The sequence below is a fragment of the Arvicola amphibius genome, chromosome 8 (genome assembly GCF_903992535.2).
Source record: "Arvicola amphibius chromosome 8, mArvAmp1.2, whole genome shotgun sequence".
In the NCBI taxonomy this organism is placed as follows: domain Eukaryota; kingdom Metazoa; phylum Chordata; class Mammalia; order Rodentia; family Cricetidae; genus Arvicola; species Arvicola amphibius.
In genome coordinates this window covers 33,050,402-33,070,884 of record NC_052054.1, presented here as the reverse complement: position 1 = coordinate 33,070,884, position 20,483 = coordinate 33,050,402, and the positions used below count along the sequence as shown (strand labels likewise).

The window sequence follows — 20,483 nt, the reverse complement described above, 5'->3', positions numbered from 1 at the left end:
CATCAGCTCAGGTGCCAGTAGGGGGCGCTGTTTCACCAGCCCTACTTCAACTGGCTCCAGCAGGTTTCTGCTTTCCTGGTCTTGGCTGGCTGGTCACCGACTTCCCCTGCTGTAGGGAATGTTCATCCAGCCTTCCCCACATAGCCCAGCCCATCATCATCTGATGCAGAGTAACTATTTCATTCTGTCCCAACAAATTTTGAATTCTTGTACTTTATTTATTTATTTACTTATTTATTTATTTATTTACCCCCCCCCCCCTTTCTTTCTTTCTCTATGTAACAGCCCTGGCTGTCCTGGAACTCTTGTAGACCAGGCTGGCCTCGAACTCACGGAGATCCGCCTGCCTTTAGCTCCCCAGTGCTGGTATTAAAGGCTTGCACCACTACCGCCCCGCCTTAAAGTTTTCTTTGCTTATTACAAACACTTTAATTTTCCCATCACCTTTAGTGATGCCAGCATGAATTTTAAAAACGATACCTGTCTCTAATGTCGTTTATTATAATTGAGTCTAATATAAATGAGTTTTTTTTCTTTTTCCTTTGAGTATGTGCGTGCATGGAGGCCTGACATCAGGGCTGGGTTTCTCCCTCTGTTGCTCTCCACCTTACTCTTTTGAGGCAGGGTTTCTCACTGAGGCTGGCGCTCACTGATTGGCTAGAGTGGCTGGTATGTCCTCCGGTTTGCCTTTCCCCCTGGAGCTGCAAACACTCTCCACCATGCCTGGCTTTCCCGTGGGTGCTGCAGATTGAGACTCAGGTCCTCATCCTTGCGCCCTGAGTACCGTCAGCCTCTTCCCAGCTTACATCTGAGCTGGTCATCCTCACGCCGTTATCATTATTCAGGTGAAGGAGATTAACGCGGAAATCTGGTGACTCAAAGTTGTGAAGCAGGGATTCGGTTTTAGGAATATGTTATTGCTTTAAAGATCTTTGAATATTCCTCCAGCTTGGTGAGGTATATACTAGAAAGCACACATTGGCAGCCCTTCATGCTATATTTGATTGGCAAGGAGTTTTTGTTTGCTTCATAATTTGAACCACTTGTTGTTATGATTTGAATATAAAATATCTCTCAGAGGTGTGTGTGTGTGTGTGTGTGTGTGTGTTTGAACACTTCATCCCCTGCTGATGGCACTGTCTGGGGAGAGTATGCAGCCTTTAGGAGGTGGGGCTTAGCTAGAGAAGGTAGGTTACCAGGGGTGGAATTTGAGGCTCTCTGTTTCCTGAATTGTAAGAATGTGAACAGGCTCCCTCCCATTCCCACAGTCCCGTCCAAGCTGCTGTCTCGCTGTGGACAGACTGTAGCCCCAACTGTGAGCTAAAGCAAGCTTTCCACCTCCTGTGCTGTCCTTCTTATCCAGACATGACAAAAGCAGCTGAAACACTTGCCAACGTTGGGGGGGGGGGTTGTATTAAAAACTTTAGCTTTCTGCTTTCTTGTTAGCTTTTCAAATGTGGCTGCATTGTTCTGGTGTCCTTCAGAGTGCTACCGCTTCCTGCAGGGAGTAGCAAGCAGGGCTCAGTGACTTTGAATGTAGCTGCTTTTATATCCGTGCTCATTCTCCTCTCCCATAAATCTGCTTAACTCCCCCACTCCCTGCGTGGCTCTGGAGTGCATCTGGATATTCATCCTGTCCACTGTACATCGCCACCGCCGCCACCGCAGGCCAATTCTTCGTCTTCTTCTTTGTACCTTCCAGGGAGTAAATGTTACGGGAATTTGAACAGATGTGTTATAGTCCCGCCCAGGCCAGTGAGGCTCGGTCTCCCAGGATGGAAGGAAATGTCAAAGATCTGTGTGCGGTTAAGCATTTGAACTTGAGAGTAGCGTAAACAAAGCACATTTTATTTTTATTATTAATGCAAGCAAACATGAGGTGACTTCTCTAGTTCACTTAAGCAAATATAAGCCCAGTAAGGAACGCACCTGGTGCTGTGTGTACTATCTTTGTCATGTGAAAAGAGCCAAGGTCTTTGTCTTCTTTTACAGAGATAATCTGTGGGCATGCCAGACCATTTCCTATATGTCTTTGTTTTTAGGCGTCTTCACTTAGCATAGTTTATGAGATTCTTTCTAGAAGGCCTTTCTGTGGGAAGAACAGGCTGCACTCTGTCCCATTCATAGCTCACAGGAGATTTACAGCTTGCTTTCGCAGGCTCCCTCCTGTGCGTGTGCAGGCGGTGCTCGCCAATGTTAGAAAAGATACATTTTAGTTGTCTCACAAGTACAGCTTTGCATGATAATATGCCTATTTATCATTGAGCGCCTTGCAAACCTAACTTCAGTTCCCAGCTAAAATTTAAGGCGAGAAAAAGTAAGAAACCTAGTTTTCCTCATGTAGGCAGGAATGAAATTCAGCCCACGAACCCTAGGGCTGTGTGGGCGTGTTAATAATGTTCAGGCAGCAAGGGTGAGTGCTGCATTTACATTTTCTCAGGGAGGGCAACTGACCCCTTTGTAAGACCGGTGAGCAGTTTAGGGCTTTCAAAGACTAGTTTACTTTCCGCGCCAGACATACTTTATGGGTAGCAGTGGCGAAACTGGAAAGATCTAGAAGTTTTATTTCTAGACAGTGTATTTATGTATGACTTCTCTAAGCAGAGATAAAAACAATAATTTTGGGGTGATTCCACATTTTTTTTGCTTAATAATTTATTAAGCACTAATTTGGTGAACTAGTACACTGTGTTTACTCTTCTCTTGGATGTCAGGATAGAAAGAAGAATAAGACCCAGCCCCGGAGAATGATACAGTGTTACTGGCAGCTAAGACAACTTCTGAGAAAGGGAGAGGAAAAAGAGTAGAGGAAGAGAGCGTGTGCCTGACAACAGGGGCTTTGGTATGGCAGGGGCAGGTGACTTGAGCGAAAGGGATGGCTGGTGGAGTCAGGGGCTTGGAGAGCAGTCGGAGGAAAGCGCCGGTGGGAGGCCCTGTGACTGCCGGAAACACCTTGAGTGTCACCAACAGTGTTAGTATCGCTGAAGCTGCGGGCTTGGAGCTTTCTGGGCGTCCATGTCTGAGCTAGTCGGCGAGTGGATGCGTAGGACTATCCATGCTGAGGCGGTGGATGGATTCTGCAGGGAACGGAGAAAATAGTTGAGGGAGTACATTGAGTTTAATACTCCACGTCATGCAGATGCCTCTCATTTTGTGATGGGGTTGCAGCCTGATAAACTCATGGTAAGCTGAAAATATTGGAAGTAGAAAATGCATTTATAGACATAATCTAACGAACATCATAGCTTAGGCTGGCCTCCCTTGGCGTGCAGGTTAACCTATAATTGGGTAAAATCATCCAACACAAAGGCTTGTGTGTATGTGTGTACTTGTGTTTGTGTGAAGGTCATTGGCCAACCTTGGCTATCATTTTCAAGAGTGGTTCACCTTCTTTTCAGACAGGGCTTTTTTACTGACCTGGAACTCAGTGAGTAGGCTGAGCTGATTGGCCAGCAAACCTAGGGATCAGCCTGACTGTCTCCCCAGAGATGTTTTTAGTCTTACTTTTTAAAAAAGTTTTTTAATATAATGTATTTTGATCACACTTTTCCTCTTCCCCAACTCTCCCAGCCCCTTCGTACCTTCCTATCCACCCAATTCCATGCCCTTTCTTCTTTCCCTCTTTCTTTAAAAACAAGCAAACAAACCCCCAAGAAACACCCCCCTCACACACACATGCACAATCAGAAACCAAAGTATAGAAGCAAAGTAATATGAGACCCTGAAGGATGGCTGTCTTACCCACCGAGACTCGTTGGAGAGACAATTTTTGCTTTCTAACTGTTCACCAGATTTTTATGTGGGCTCTGGTGACTGAGTTCAGGTTCTCAGGCTTACTCTGTTCAGTAGGCACTTTACCAACTGAGCTATCTGTCCAGCCTCCCACCCCACCGACTCTGAGACAGTCTCTGAAGTCACTAAATAGCTAAGATGACCCTGAACTTCTGATCCTCTTACCTTCTGCTCCCAAGGGTTGAGATCTACTAATAAAATTTTGAGTGTCTCATGTAATGTATTAAATATGTGTATCCGAAAGGCACTGGCCTCCCCCCAGCAGTGTGTGTAGGGTGCTGATTGTTTGTGCTTATGGTTCATGTGACCTCCAGACAGCTGCAGCTCCAACTAGTGTCTGGAGACAAGTCATACTGCGCATTGCTAGCTCAGGAAGGGATCATAATTCGGATATAAAGTATATTTTCTGCTGAGTGCCTATTGCTTTTGCTCCATTGTTAAATTGAGACTTGGAGTTAAACCATCGTTGTAAAGCAGGGTACACTATGTTGAGTCTGGTTGGTGCTTGTGGACCAGGTCCAGACTGTAGGCTTGAACACCTAAGAGGATTCTATGTGAGTCAATGAATTAATGCAGAGATGCTGCTGGTTGAGAATCTCCTCCCGGAGACCTGCTTGTTCACTGTTAGTAACAGTTTACAGTTACTGTTAGTAGCCTGGCTCTTGTTTGTCTGAAGGGCTGGCTGTGTTCTACCTGGGCTTTTTTAGTACTTGAACCAGGTGACGGGTCAGCTAAAGGGAAGGGCTTTTGTTTTGCATGTGGAGTTGGACCTTTCTTTTTTTTTTTTTGTTTTTTTTTTGTTTTGTTTTGTTTTGTTTTGTTTTGTTTTGTTTTTCGAGACAGGGTTTCCCTGTAGTTTCTAGAGCCTGTCCTGGAGCTAGCTCTTGTAGACCAGGCTGGCCTCGAACTCAGAGATCCGCCTGCCTCTGCCTCCCGAGTGCTGGGATTAAAGGCGTGCGCCACCATCGCCTGGCCTGGAATTGGACCTTTCTGACTGAGGACCCTTCGCTCTGACTCAAGTGTCCTCCTCTTCAGCACTGTTTGGCCTGGGGGCCAGGATAGAACCCTGAAGATGGCAGCTGCCCTGTTGGGCTTGTGTCCAGTTACAGAATGCTGGGAGGAAGTGCACTCCTTCTCGAAAGGTGTACTGCCAGGGGTGGAGAGATGGCTCAGCAGTTAAGAGCGTTTGCTGTTCTTCCAGACCTGACTTCAGTTCCCATACCCAAGGGGGCTCAAGACTATGGAAACTCCAGTTCTCCTTTAGGGGATTTGGTGCCCTCTTCTGTCTGCACTCTCCCTCTTCTCCCCTCTCCTCCCCGTACCATCTACCCCATCCCTGCAAATGATCTTAAAAAATATAAAAATAAATCTTCAAAAAAAAAAAAAGCCTGTCATGCTGCCAGTGTGACTCACCACTGGTTTGTACTTCGGGAAGAAGGAGAAGAAGAGGATCAGTCGGTTTTGTTTAGCCCCATTGGGTGAAAAAACATAGAGGAAATCTATGGAAGCTTTCTAGAACTCTTGAGGCTAGACCGCTGTTTGATAAACAACACATTTAGCACGTTTAGCTTGTCGGTGTTTGTATGACTCATATCCATATGCCTGCTGACGGTCTACTCAGTGGAGAGAGTTCCTTGATAGATACTACCTTAGCGGGCTCTCTCTTCATTTTCTTTCTGCAGAAAATACACTTCTTTGTGTTTATCTTATGGATGAGTCACTGTTTTAATAACTTGCCAAGCTAAATACCTTTGTGGGTTTTAAATTCTTTAGAAAAATATTTTCGGTTTACCAGCTCTTCACAGTTGGTCTCTTAGATATTTAAAGGTGTCCTTGCAGGCAAAGTTATTTCATATAAAAATGTAAGACACTGTTTCCCCTTCTCACTGGGTCAATAGTTACACTGGTTATGCTAAAGCTGTGGTGGGCAAGACTGCAGTGACTAGGAGGAACCAGGATAGCGGAGTTCAAACACTTTAAAATTATTAGGTTTTGAAAATCAATCTCTCTCTCTCTCTCTCTCTCTCTCTCTCTCTCTCTCTCTCTCTCTCTGTGTGTGTGTGTGTGTGTGTGTGTGTGTGTGTCCATGTCTGCGTGTGAGATGCAAGGATGTGGTACATGCACTGAGTGTTCTAGCACATACGCATGCATGCAGAGACCAGGGCAGGACACCCAGCATCCTCTGCTGTTCTTTGCCGTGTTACCTCGAGGAAGGTCTCACTGAGCTAGAAGCTCACTACGTTGGCCAGGCTTGAAGCCTTTCAGGACCTGCCCATCTCTGCCCACAGCACTGAGTTATATTCATACTCACTCATGCCCAGCTTTTCATAACAGTGTTGGGCGTCTGATTCAGGTTCTCATGCTTGCAGAGGAAGAATTTTTATCCACTGAAACTTCTGTCCAGCCACCCCAAGTCCATGTTTTTAAAAAGGCATGTTCATATAAGAATACTCTTGCTGAGTAGTTAAAAATTAATACTTCATCTTAATCTTTGTTATTTTAATACTTCATGTAACAAAAATCCAAGTTCACATGAAGCATTTCTGATGAGTATTGAATCAGATCGGCTTGAAGAGAATTTCTTGAGTGATTGCAGATGTTACAATCTGCAGAAGCCATTTTCCTCCCAAGTGCTTGTTTTGAACAATTGACAAACCGTGGTATTGACAGATGCTTTCTTGAAAATAAAGAAGCAGACTTGTCACAATGTACAACAATTGGCATTACTTACTATGGATGATAAAACTCAGACTTTGACGCAGAATTTGGGAAACTAGCTCTGGTGAGGTGACTCAGTGAGTCAGGGTGCTTGTTGCCACGCCCGATGTCCTGAGTTCCATCCCTGGATCCATCTCCTGACTTCACAGATGCCATGCTGTGGCACACTCGTCTTCCGGTATAAGAAGAATATTGGAAATCTCACCTGTATTGCCATGAGCTTCCTGGCATCCTAAAACTTAATAGATTCCCCCAATTTTTATTACAGGAAATTGTGCACAAGGTTGAGATGGTAGCGTATGATAATGAGCTCCATTTCCCCAGTTTGTTTTTATCTACCACATCATATATAACTTAGAAAACTGTGTTTCTTGATGTGTAATGTGAAGCCCACACATTCTAGGAATGTAGCCGAGGAGGTCTTACCCGTAGATTCCCTGTGAAAGGACCATCACCATCAACATACAGAACAGTTTTGCGTCCTGCCCCTTGCCAGTCCACACTTAGAGCCTTTCTAGCAAGTTGGGTGTGGGTTTTGATGTCATACATGAAGTTGTGTTGAAACCTAGAAGGTGTCCAAACTCAGTGGATCAGTATTCTCAAATGACCAGCTGCTCACACAGGGAGCAAAGATCCCCTGGAGGACTGAGACGGACGAGAGGATCTGAATGGTGAGGCGAAGTCCACTGAGGCACAACTTGAAGAAATCACTTGTCAGGTTTGGGTACAGCATGAAGGGCTCTTTACGACTGTCTGGATCCAGTAAATGTTTATACATACAGCCCTGTATAAAAGCTCTTTGGAAGGAGGGACTGTCAAACGTGTTTGACAATTATTGCCCAAGACTCCTTAGGGCAAAGCATTTTAAAGGCCCTGCAGCGGTGCATGGGTCTAAAAGCCTTGAAGACTGTAATCTTTAGAAAACTGTCAGAATTTTGGTCAGTGTTTCCAGCATAAATAAATTAATTTTATTGGCTATTTGCTACTCTGTATCAAAATATAAACTACTTTGGTTTTCTGTCTTTTTTTTTTTTTTGTAGCTGGAATTCTTTTCTTTATCTGGTCCAGCTGGCCTGGTTTCTCTCCTGCTTGCCAGTCCCTGCAGCTGCTTAGAAATAATCATTCGGAGGCTTAATAGTAATTATAATTGTTTGGCCGATGGCTCTGGCTTCTCACTGGCTAGCTCTACATATAAATTAACCCATTTCTAATAATCTGTATATCGCCACGTACCCCATGGCTTACTGGTAGTGCTGTGGTGTCGTATTCCTCCAGCGGCTTCTGGTGTCCCCTCGACTCTGCCTTTTTTCCTCCCTGTATCTGTTTGGTCTTCCTGCCTAGCTATATTCTGCCCTGCCATAGGCCAGAGCAGCTTCTTTATTAACCAATGGTAAGAGAACATATTCACAGCATATAGAGGGGGAATCCTACAGCACCTTTTTCTCTTCTCCATTTAATTCCCATCTGAAAGCTCTGAGGTAAAAAATGTCACACCTGCAAAATACAGCATACTCTCAGAGACCAATCTCTAGGAGATAAGTATTTTGTGAGATTTATAGTCTGTAATCTAAGAATGTCTGTTTTGTGATTTTTGCAGAGGCCGATAGGGCAGTGGCTAAGAGCATTCTACATCTTCTTAGACTGAATAAGATGACTCCGTCTTAAGCGTGTTAGAAGAGAGAAGAGTTTGTTGTCTAAGGGAGCCGTAGTCCATTTTTTGTATGATAACTTTAGTTAACTGGATATTTTCTTTGTTTAAAATTATCAAATATTTAATGACAACAATACAAGATACTTATTTCCTTTGTAATATAAATTGATTGGTCATATAGTTTAGCATCTGCATGGTATATTGTGTGAATGAAAAAGAAAATCTTTTACTATTATACTGTGATAAGAGAAGAAAACCAAGACTCTCCTGGCTTGGCTGGGACTCACATCACCTTATTTTTAGCAAGTACAATGTTGTTGAAAAAGCCAACCTTTTGACATGTTAAACACTACCATTCCTTTTTATAGCCCAATTGTCCTCATATACTTTTTGGTGAAATATGTTTCCTTTCTTTCTTCCTTCCTTTCTTTTTTACTTTCCTTGGGGGGTGGGGTTTGAGACAAGGTCTCTCTGTAGCTTTGTAGCCTGTTCTGGAACTAGCTCTTGTAGATCAAGCTGACTTCAAACTCACAGATATCTGCCTGCTTCTGCCTCCTAAATGCTGGGATTAAAGGTGTGCACCACCACCACCCAGCTGAACCATGTTTTCTAAGAAGAAAAATTTGAGATTCCATTGTTAAATGCCCTACATCCAGATGAAAAGCATCTGAAAGTTGGAATTCTTGGTTCATTTCTTTTTATTTGTACAAGTAAGACAAAGGTTCAAGACAAGTGACTGAAAAGATTAATCCTAGTGAGGCTCCTGGTATTTTAACTGGTGTGTCAGGTGTTAATCTGGATGCTGGCACCAAGTGGCAGCTGTGGTCCAGGCTCTTCTGAAAATCCATTCATCTGTTATCTGGAGTCAAACCTTATGGTTTATTGGGTATCTTGGGAGGCCTATATTAAAAAGCCAGTGCTAAGTGGGAATTCTCTTCTGACAAAGTAAGCACCATAACTGGAAGGATGCAGTAATAAATTACCTTGTGAGTTATTTGTAGAGTCTTCTATTTTAAGTATGTTTTCAAACAGTTAAATATTGAAGTCCCAGTTTAAAAAAAAATAAACTGTGTGAATAGCATTCTGGTCGAGGGGAGTAAGTTTTCTTTGTGTGGTCACGGGTAGGCTGACCACACTCCATGGGATGGCTGTGTGTCCAAGGGCATATGGGCAGCGCAAACTGGAGCTGGCGGACTTGAAAACAAAACGAGGACACAATTTGGGTGGCTTGGGAAAGGGGTGGGCGTAGTTGGTAAATGTGATCATTTCTGTATGCAAGACATATATATGTGAAACTGTAAAAGTATTTAAAAATATAAAAAGTACATAAAAATTAGTATTTCTACCAGTTAGTGTGAGCTAGCCCATCGTATCACCATGGTGCCCATGAATAAAATTTTTACTATCCTAACTACTGTTTGTTAATATTTTCTAAATGCTTGGCATATAGTTTCTGACATCTGGTATTAAAAAGATGATGCTGTCATAGTGGATTGCTTACTGCAAACATATTCTTAGTTTTCTAATAACAGAGCACCTTATTCAAGACCTGCATTATTCCTGAGCTCACTTAGATTGGTTCATGATCACCCTGCATTGCAGGAGCAAAGATGTACACATGGTTTCTGTGTAGTTTTGGATGTTGTCTATATGTATTAGTTACCTTTTTCACTGCGCTCTAACTAAAAGCCTAGCAAGAAGCAACGTGGGGAAGGATTTAGTTTGGACCACAGTTTGAGGATGTATACATCTCCATGGCTGGGAAGGCATGGTGGCAGGCATGGCAGCTGTGGTGGTAGAAACAGAGAAAGTCTGGGCTATCTGGCTTTCTATTTTTCTTCTAAGGAAAACCCAAACAACTAATTTTATTGTGTGTTCATGCATGCAGAGGCCAAAAGACTGATGTTAGGGTCTTCTGTAGTCACTCACTCAATATTTTGAGACAGTCTTTTGCTAAACCCTGATCTTGCAGATTTAAGTACATCAACTGGCCGACAAGCCCCAAGAATCTTTCTGTTTCTGTTTCCTCACTGCTGCGATTACACTTGTGTGCCTCTGCACCCTGCTTTTTTACATGGGGGCTGGGGATCAAATTCAGGTCTTTATGTTTGTGTAGCAAGCACTTTCCAAGAACACTGTCTCCCTAAGCCTCCTTTCTTCCCCTCTCATTCAATCAAGGGCCCCCCTAGCCTATGGGATGGTACTCTTTCAGGGTGGGTCTTCCTTCCTCGGTTGATCCTCTCTGGAATCACCCATCAGAGATACCCAGAGGCACATCTCCTAGGAATTTGTGAACCCAGTTAAGCTGACAAAGACGGGTAACCATCATGATGCATGTGTGTATACACACACACATGGAGGAAGAGTGTTTTTGAACCATGATACAGCTGACGAATTTATATATTGTTGAAAATAATCTGACGATGGGATGAAATCACAGGAGACACGGTTGTGAAGCTAAACCTCAGTCCTTGTCCACCTCAGTGAGGTGTGCTAGAACAGAAGAGCAGAGGGACAGCTAGGGAGCCAGTGAAGTGCAGAGGAGAGGACGCAGTGAGGGTTTCGAGACTCAGACCTGTTCTACAAAACCCAGCTTTATGCACATTGCTTACGGACTCCAAACCATCTATAGGATTAGGAGAGTAGTGTGACCTCCCGAGTCTCCTGTAAGGTCATGGAGATGCTGTTAGCACCTGACCTGACCACACTGTGCTTGCTGACTGGTGCTGATGGCTGTTGCTTTGTGACAAGTGTGTGTGGCTTTCCTAAGCCCAGAGATGACTTGAGGAAAGGGTTAGTGAGAGAAAAAGAAGCCTGGGTTCTTCTATTGGGAGGACACGCAACAGGGATGACATCAGATGTGGAGAGGAGGGTCAGGGCACTGAAAGAGTGCATTGAGGGATTTGTAAAATGTCTTTGCTAACCATCTTTTCCGACGGGAGGGAGCACCATTGGTGTTGAAGCTGAGGTCTGAATCACCCTATCAAGTTTCTTCTATGATTAGGATCTAAACTTCAGTTGTTCTGTGCAAAACTGCAGCTTTTGTTACCGCTAGCCTTTGGTTATTACCGCATGTCTCATTAAATGCTAGCGAAATAAAATTCTCATTCTCCAGCTCTGGGTGAAAAATCCAGTTTCCAGTCTTTTTTCTTGTATTGCTATCCTTAAAACAGGAGTGGGGCGAGGCATGATGTTAGGGAGTAAATGGCTCTGGCTGCCACACTAGTAGACTGTGTTCTGTACTCATTGATTCTGCTTGCATTAATGGTTCATTCGTAGCTCCCTGGAGGCAGCTGAAACACTGCAAACTATTGTGTATATAAAGACTCCTTCAATTTAGAACATCTTCAGTCCGGTTTGGATTGTTATAACTTCTCATTCAGCTTATTAAGCAGATAAATTGGAACGTGTTGTGTGCCAGGCATTACGTTGTGTATTGAATATCAAAGATGGGCCAACAGGAGCTGTGTTCTCAAGTCGCCTTCCTAGTGGGAAGTCAGGCAGACAGTTACGGTTTTAAGTGGCAGTGGCTGTAATGGAGTTCATGGGAACTAAGCAAGGGAACATCTTCTTGGGCCTTTTCTAAGAGTAAGTACTAGCCTACAGATTGAGAATACTTGATGCTTTTTCTTTCTTTTTAAAGAAAGTGTTAACACCCAACCATTTTGCCTGCCCTTGAGTAAGTAACATATCTTGCAATTGCATTGTTAAGACTCGCAAAGGACAGACTGCAGACGGCATGACTGGACAGTATTTGTAGATGACCGATACTGCGCTTTGTTCAGTCACTGCTGGCCAGGCTTCGTCCCTTGGGGATTCTGGGTTTCCCTTTGCTCTTCTGTGTCTATGGCTGAAAGCATAGGACTCACCCACCTTTGGACCCGGCTTTCTCACTTGCTCTGGTTGAGCTTCTTGGTTTCAAAGTTGATTTCACGCTGAGTGCCTTTGTGCCCCTCGCATTAGCACACAGAATGTGTTCAGTGTGTGGCGCTGTTGACTGCCTGCTGGAAATGCTGAGCGTTGCAGGCCTGCTGTGACTGTCAGTCGCCTTCTGCTTCCTTACTCCACTGCTCCATGCTGTCCGTCCACTGAGCCGGGAAGTAAATTTCCCCATGTAATTTATTTCTCAACAAAGAAAAAGACTTTGGCCACAGGTGTTGGCTGAAGTTGGGCATCACTTGCAGAAAAGAACAGACTGCTGGTAACCACGGAGGAGACATTTGAAAATTGACACCAAGCAGAACTTCATTAGCTGAGATTTGGAAACCTGTTGTGGATTGATTAGAAAAGAATGAGCTGGCTGTGGTGCTCATGCCTACAATCCAGTCACTTGGTAGATTAAAGCAGGAGAATTGCTGGGAGTTTAAGGCTGGTCTGCACTTCAGATTGAGACTTTGTATCAAAAGCTCAAACCAAAAGCCAAATAAAGGGTTTTATTTTATAGCCTTAGTTTTCTGCTTCTCTCCCTTTCCATAATGCACATATGCTCTGCATGGTATGTTCTATTTTCCTTCCCTGTGCTTTATAGAAAAAAATCCCTTTTTAATTACTGCTAAAATTACACAGTGAATGGTAGTTACTGCTACACATTTCTATCTCTTTTAGCTTTCGAGAAGGAGAGTGCTGCGGGGCGGGGGTGCTGGGTCACACCCATGGGAGTTATGACCAGACAGTGAGTCCCAGACATTAGCTTCGGTCAGACCTGTACAGAGACCCTGAAAGAAGCTCCTGGAACATTTAGAGCTTTTCCGTTCCGCTAGAGACAGATCCAGAGAAGGACAGTGTTATAGTGTTTGCATATCAGTTTTCAGTGATGTTGATTCAGAACCTTTGTTTGGTGTCAAAATGGCTGCAAAGATGCAGAAGTGGCATCTTTTTTCCTTGTGAGGTTTTTTTTTTTTCCCCATGAACTTAGAGAAATCAAGCTCTGGATGTAGTTCAGTTGGTAGAATGCTTGCCTAGCATGAACAAAGATTTGGGTTTCATTCCCAGTACCATATAAACCAGGAGTCATGGCACGTACCCATGGTCAAAGCCTTAGGGAGGTGGAGGCAGGAGGATCAAAAGCTCAGCATCATGGTTAGCTCTGTAGCTATTTGGAGACAGGCTTGGCCTAGTGATCCTGTCTCTAAACAAGCAAACACAAAGAAATAAAATACAATATTGAATATAGTTACCCAATATTCTTCAGGCCCAATAACTTGTCTTTTGAGATCTTAGTGTTTGTGATTTATTTCAATAAATTATTAAGCATTTATGTGTGTGTGTGTGTGTGTGTGTACATGTTTGTATATATGCATGCGTTCGTACATGGGCACATATGGTGTGTGTGTGTTTGTGTGTGTGTGTATGTGTGTGTGTATGTGTGTGTTTGTGTGTAGACTAGAGGTCAAGGTAGGATGTCATCCTCATTTTTTGAGGCAAGGTCTGCCACAGAGCTACAGCTTACCAATTTGGCCAGGCTGACCAGCAGTGGGCCCTAGGGGACATGCCTTTCTCTGCCTTGCCACACCGGGACTGCAGGCACATGCCACATGACACTAGGGATCTGAGCTCAGGTCTCTTGCTTGCATAGCAAGCACTTTGCTAACTGAACCATCGCCCAGCCCTCCAAGCCTCCTGGCTTACATTTCTGTTGAAACTGGCAATTTTGTCTTAATGGTTTCCTTGCATGCTACCTGCTGTGTCTTCCTGAAGTGTCCCTTGTTTTAAGGCATGCATGCTTCTCAAGGCTCTGCTTTTGTTTTCTCAGAATTTAGATGGATAAAGCAGGCCTTCTTTCTCTTTATGCTTTGTGGTCTAATTAATATCTTTTTCCTCCCCACTATTTTGAATAAAAGACACTTCTTACTTTCTTTTTTGCATGTTTCCATAAGTTATTAAACTCACATTTCCTTTAACCAATGGATTAGCAAAAAGGCTGAGAATAATAAATAATAATAAAATAATGATGATAATAATAACAATAATTTGCCTAGCCTTATAATCATATTATTAATTAAAGTTTGGTTCTATGAAACAGGGTCCCTCTCTGTAGCCCAGGCTGGCCTGGAACTTGCAGCCCTTCACCCTCAACCTCCTGAATGCTGAGATTGCACGTGCTCACCAGTGACTCTGGCTTTAGGGTCAGAATCTTACAGAAACGTTTTCCTCTTTATTTTGAGTAGAACTTTCCTTGCCCTGAAATCCAATCACACACACACACATACACACACACACACACACACACACACACAGTTGTTGATGGAAAAGATGGTCAACGACTGACGCAGAGCATAGTTCCGTCATAGTTAGGCATTATATTTTTCTATTAGAGATAGTAACTGGACCCAATTGTAGTGTTGAGTGCGGCAGGTTGCGTTCCTGTCTGGCTCCTGCATGGCTATCTTTACACCCGAAATAATTACATGGAAACTGTATTTATTTAAACACTGCCTGGCCCATTAGCTCTAGCCTCCTATTTGCTAGCTCTCAGATCTTGATTAACCCATTTCTAATAATCTGTGTAGTATGACAAGGTGGTGGCTTATCGGGAGGAAAGACTAAGCATGTCTGACCTGGCTTCTGGCTCCATGGTGTCTGTCTCACTGCCTTCTTCCTCCCAGAATGCTGTTCTGTCTTCCCCGCCTACCTGTGTTCTGACCTATCAGGCCAAGCAGTTTTTTTTTTTTTTATTAATTAACCAATGAAAGTAACACATAGAAAGATGACCCTCCTCCATCATTCACTGTCTGGCCCATTAGTTTTAGCCTCTTATTGGCTAATTCTCACATCTTGCTTTAACCCATATTTAGTAATCTGTGTTGCACCACGAGGTGGTGGCTTACCAGGAAAGATCTTAACCTGCGTCCATCTTAGAGAGGAGAAGCATAGCAACTGCCTGAGGTGTCTGCCTGACTCTGCTTTCTTTCTCCCACAATTTTGTTCTGTCTACTTCACCTACCTAATTTTCTGTCCTATTAAAGGACCAAGGCAGTTTCTTTATTAACCAATGAAAGTAACGCATAGACAGATGACCCACCTCCACCATCCAATACTTCAGATTACATGTAGATGAGGCAGTTGCCACCTCCTATATGTTTTGGTTTTATTCCTGCCATTTTAACAGTTACAGGCAAAATGCAAAACTGTACAGCAGCTATCAAGTGTCCTAACTGTCATTTGCTTGTGCAAGCCAGGCTCCCGAGAAAGCAAGCAGGGAAGGTTAAGGCTTTGAGGTTATGCCAACCATCTCGTGATATATGTGCCAGGTATGTCCTCATTGAGGTCAGCCTTTTCCAGCTTTATTTTTTAGAATGGCCTTTACCTTATAGTCCAGACTGGTTTTCAGCCTCCTCAGTATGAAGTTAACCTTTGAAAAATCTTCTGGTCATAGTGCATCTCCATATCTTGCTAACGTGAGTATGTTATTCCTTCATAAAACACAGTGGGGTGGCTCAGGAATGGCATAGGTGGTTGTTTCTCCTGCAGGTTAGCACCTTTCTGGGATGTTCTTGCTCTTGACTGAATCATCTTCTCATGAGTGGGAGGCAACATTTCTAGACTTTGTCTCCAAAGGGATCTTTTGTTAAGCCCTCTATCTTGAAATGGGATTATATCATGGTAGCAGTGCTAATAAAGGCATTTGGTGGCAAAACTTAAGGAACGAAGTTAAGATTTTAAGTGTGCTACCGTGAAGACCAGTTTTATGCAGTGTAATTTCATACATTTTGATTAAGAGCCAGACAAATTGAAATCATGCGCCACTCTAAATACTTCCAGATTTCCCCCCGACTTACCATTCTGAACTTAAGTTGGAGAGTGTGTTAGCTCTTGCTTTCCAGAGCTTTTTTGAGGATTAACTGGATGAGTAAAATATTTTACAAAGGACTTTGCAAGTACCTGCCATGTAGTAGTACCAGCAGGGGTTAGATCTTTAAATCCCTACTTTCAATTTCTCCATTGTTTTCTATCTTTTCATTGTGGTTTGATGCCCTTTTTGTGTTTATTTGGGATGGGGTCCACCTGTGTTGCTTAGATTTGCTTTAAATTCAAGATCCTCTTGCCTCTGCCTCTGAAGTACGGGATCACAGGCCTGTGTCACCACAGTCAAGGAGCTTAGCGTACACTGGGGGTGTGTGGAGAAGTCTGTAGCATCATGTAGCACTCCTTAGAATATCCTTATGAATACTGACACTTAGCTATGGACACATTTTTATACTTTATGCATAATTTCATGTTTTTGGAAGCAGCAGCAGTGGGGGGGTACTTAAAAATGTTGAGCTGATACTATCCATCACAAGGCTATCCCCCACTGGATACTGTGAGTCAGGGGCCTTTTATTTGGAGCTCTGGCTCAACCTGGCACACTGGCAGGGTGGAAAGCTGCCAGAGGTGTAGGCAGGATTGCTAGCTGGGGCTAAAATATTTGAGGTGCATATAGATACAGACATTCTGTTTTCTCCTTCCTTATTCCCAAGTACTTTGTACTCTACAATGATGTTCTAGAACTTTATAATGAATTGACCAGTGAAGGTATTCAGATTCTCACAGGTTAATCTTCCATAGCTGTGAACACCTGACAGATCTTGGATCCAAACTTACAGTTTTATAATTCTAAAGGTCAAGTCAGGTCAGCTGGTAAAGTACTTGCCACTCAACAGGAGGACATGAGTTCATATCCCTAGAACTCACTTTATTTGCTTGCTAGTCTTAAGAGGGTCATATATACTATCATTTTATGAGTATTTTATAGTCACACAACAAAATCTTATTTTGTAGTTTAAAGTGTTAGCCTCATGTATTGGTGAATTTGAAAGGAACTAGAGGAATAGTACAAATAGACTGATAAGCTGTGCAGTCACAAACTGGTTCTGACAATGAAATTTGACTTAAACAATGGCCATGTTCATTTTATAATTGACAGAGTACTCCCTTAAAATATGCAAAAACTAAGCATTCTATTTACAGTTAAAATACTCCAAAAAGGAAAATCAATCCAATTAAGTATATGTAATGTTTCAAATATTAGTTTTAACTATATAGACAGATGTGGGAATTTCATTTTGTCAAATGTTTGCTTTTATTACAATACCATTACAGTGTTTAGAATCTTGAGAAACTGAAGTACTTATTAATGTACCCCACGAGCCACGGAAATAGCTTACATCACTTGATGCATGCTAAAGTGTTCTCAAGATGCTTGTGAAACCCTTAAGTATCAGAATTCTAATATATATGTCGCGGTTCACACCTCCAGTCCCAGCCTCAGCTCCTAGAGTGGCTGAAGCAGGAGGATAACAAGTGTTGCCTGGGCTACAAAGTGTGTTCAAGGCCGGCCTGTCTAATAGGGAGCCTGTTTCTCTCTTATGGGGGTGGTGACTCGGGATGTGGCGTCGTGGTGTATAAACTACACAAGCTAGCACGCCTAAGGCTCTAGGTTCAGTCACAAGTGCCATCAAAGTTCTTTGGGAGAAGGCTGTTGAAATTGTATTCTACTGCAGGTGAGCCATTTTTTTTTTAAATGTAACACCTAGAATTTTTAAGATTAATGAATTTATTTTTTAAACTGTACCCTCTCCTGGTTTGTGTGGCTATGAAGGTAGTTGTGCTGTGTTCAGATCCACTGGGAATTTTCACCGAGTTTCCCTCTCCTTGGAAGGTCGGCAGATTGATGTATATGTCTAGCCAGGTCATGTAGAAGCGAAGGAAGAAGCTGCCCAGAGACCCTGGCACTAAGAGTCTTTCATTCCTGCCCTGTCAACACACATGGCCACACCCTGAAGGAGACAACAGTTTTTAGATAGCTACAGGAAGTCTATTATTACCTTATAAATCTCATTGATATCGTGCCTTTTGAAATTAGTAGTTTTGCTGCCCTTGAATTTGGCAGTCACCTTGTGGCTTCTTTCAGAATGATGCCCTTATTTGTTCCGGATCTGTTTCTCAGTCGTACATCAAGATTTGTGGTTATTTTCTGGGCTACAATTTCCGATTTCATTCATATTGGCCAGTGCTTTAGTAGGAGAATAAGTGAGTGTTTCGACAAACAGATATGGAACTTTAAAGGTACACGTTAAGTGCGAATAACAGTTGATTCCCACCTCTCCCACCCGTCTCTATTGTTTATACAGTTTGTTAGGTATTTAATGGTACTTGAGACAAGTGGAATTTCCAGTGTTCTGCTGTGCTGGGTTTCTCTGTACACAGATGACAAACAAAAGTCTCTTGGGCATTAAAGAAAGCTCTTCCTCTTTAAATAGCAGACAGAAACGATGGTTTAGTTTTTTTTTCCCTTAAATCCCGGTTTGAATTGCATGTGTAATTGCTGTATTGATCTGTGTGAATAAGGACTCGTCTTTCTCCTTTACCTTTTTAAAGACACATGCTGACAACCTGGCTTTCACATGTGTCCTCATCTCCGGGTACTGGGAAAATTAGGCGAGCATATGGCCACTTCGCTCGCCAGTGCGTCCCAGAGCAGTCGCTGGAGCTGGAGGGCCGGGAGGAGGAGCCTTTTTGCAAGGCAGAGTTCCCTTCCTTTTCTCTCTGCGGAGGTGCTGAGCGCCGGCTCTCACTCAGCACTCCCGAGCTCCAGCTGCAGGCTGCCGCCAAACAGACTCGGATTAGCCGCAGCCTTCCGGTGGGGTGTCCTCCAGGAAAGCCGGGACCATGGGCCAGCTTTGCTGCTTCCCCTTCGCCAGAGACGAGGGCAAAATCTGTAAGTACCGCTTGCGCCTCGCTGAAGCCGTGGTGCTCGCCTATAATGTGGAGGTAGCCTTAGGGTTAGCTTTGGGCTTTTCCCGTGGGAATCAGCAGGAAAATGAGCTGTGGGTCTCAAATGTGTATATAATGCAGTTGCGAAAGTACAGTGCTAGGCTAACACTGGAAACTCATGCCTGATTGTCCTCTGCTGATATTCTCACAGCCCTGTTTCATGGCACTATCTAGCCAGAGTTTAGTTTTGAGTTTCTTTAAATCACTGCATTCGGTTTGTACATTATACAAGTCAGACTCTCTTCCTGGGGGCTGAAACTGGCCAGCTTTGGGAGCACCATTCAGTCATAGCATACCGGGGTGCTGTTGGTTCCAAAATGACGAGGACTGGACATTTGCAGATACTTTCACGTGTCCTCTGCTTTGTTCTTGCGGGAGGGTTCAGGTGTAACCGGAAAGCCATATCAAAGGAGGGTGCTGCTTTGCCCCTCGCTAAAATCTGGTTGAAAAATATACGCTAAATATTGTATAATACATTTTAGCAAATGTCAGATTCTGTATCTGCTTCTGGCCTATGAGGAATTCAGGTAGTGGTGTGTGCATCTAAAGACACCCCACCCCCCCAGCCTTGCATGCATTCACTTACGTTCTAGCTAGTGTGTAGGCTGCTGGCTTCAGAATTAGTGTGAACGAGCTGTCTTATGCTACTTACCCCGAAATAGGGAATTTTACTTCCCTTCGAATGAAGTCTTTCCAGTCATACCTCTGAATTTGCACCAGTGTGAATCTCAAGTAGGTTCACAGAATTTCCTATCTAGCTCAGCTATTCTGAAGATCCCCATCTGGTTTGTGTTTCCTGCCATTCGTTCCTTAGAAAACCAAGCAAGGGCAGGTTTAAGAAGTTCATAGACATTCCATGCCCATTATTCCCATGGGAGTCCAGTCAGTTTTCCTAGGAAATCCTTTGGGAGGACTTTGGAATAAACGTTGAGAGACTTTGGAGCATTCAGCTTTTAACAAGGGCCAATAAATGTCTCTGAATTTACTTATGAAAGTGACGCTGTGCAGTGTCACGGACCTGCTTTTATAACCCAAGACACACAAGCCACTTTCTGAGAGTACGCATAAGCACTGACTGGACAGTGGACACTCTCCAGTGTGTCAGAATGGCTCATCTGTAGTTCTGGAGGTCTGAATGCATGGAGTCACTTTCTGGAGGCCATCCCTGTCTAAAAAGCCTTGGTGTGGACAGATACAAGGACAGGAGTTGCTGTCTGATCCTCTCTCTGTGCCTCCTGTTTCTTTGTGTGGGCTTTCTGTCTGCATGGATTTGCTTTTGCTTCTGTCTGTGAACAGTCTTCTTGATCTCAGTGCAGTGTGTGTGTCCCTTGCCGTTCTTATCTGGAACTGCCCGCGTGGTTTTGTGTTTTTAGACACAGTACTTCTAATACTGATTAATAGGAAGTTCTCTTTAATGCTTTTTGGGTTCCCTTTCTCAAGTTCCAACCTTCCTAAAGGAAAATGGAAATAACACCGTGTCTGAAGAACTTGAAGCCCAGTGTGTTCACACCCTGCTTCCTCTCCACTCTCACCCAAGCTGACCCCTGGTCTTGCACATCCTTCCACA

General features: G+C 43.5%; 1 protein-coding gene across 8 annotated transcripts in view; it reads left to right on the top strand.

The window, feature by feature from the left end:
* The window catches only part of Akap7 (A-kinase anchoring protein 7), a 178,149-nt gene that overhangs the window by 82,539 nt on the left and 75,127 nt on the right, over window positions 1-20,483 (top strand). Inside the window, exon 1 of one of the 8 annotated variants that reach the window (XM_038338397.1) lies at window positions 18,503-18,860. The exons of 6 other annotated variants lie outside the window; for them this stretch is intronic. In XM_038338397.1, the coding sequence (XP_038194325.1) occupies window positions 18,812-18,860 (49 nt within the window). In that variant the 5' untranslated portion in view covers window positions 18,503-18,811. Of the gene's footprint in view, window positions 1-18,502; window positions 18,861-20,483 lie in introns of those variants that run through there. One more of the 8 variants, XM_038338396.1, reaches the window with a different exon arrangement.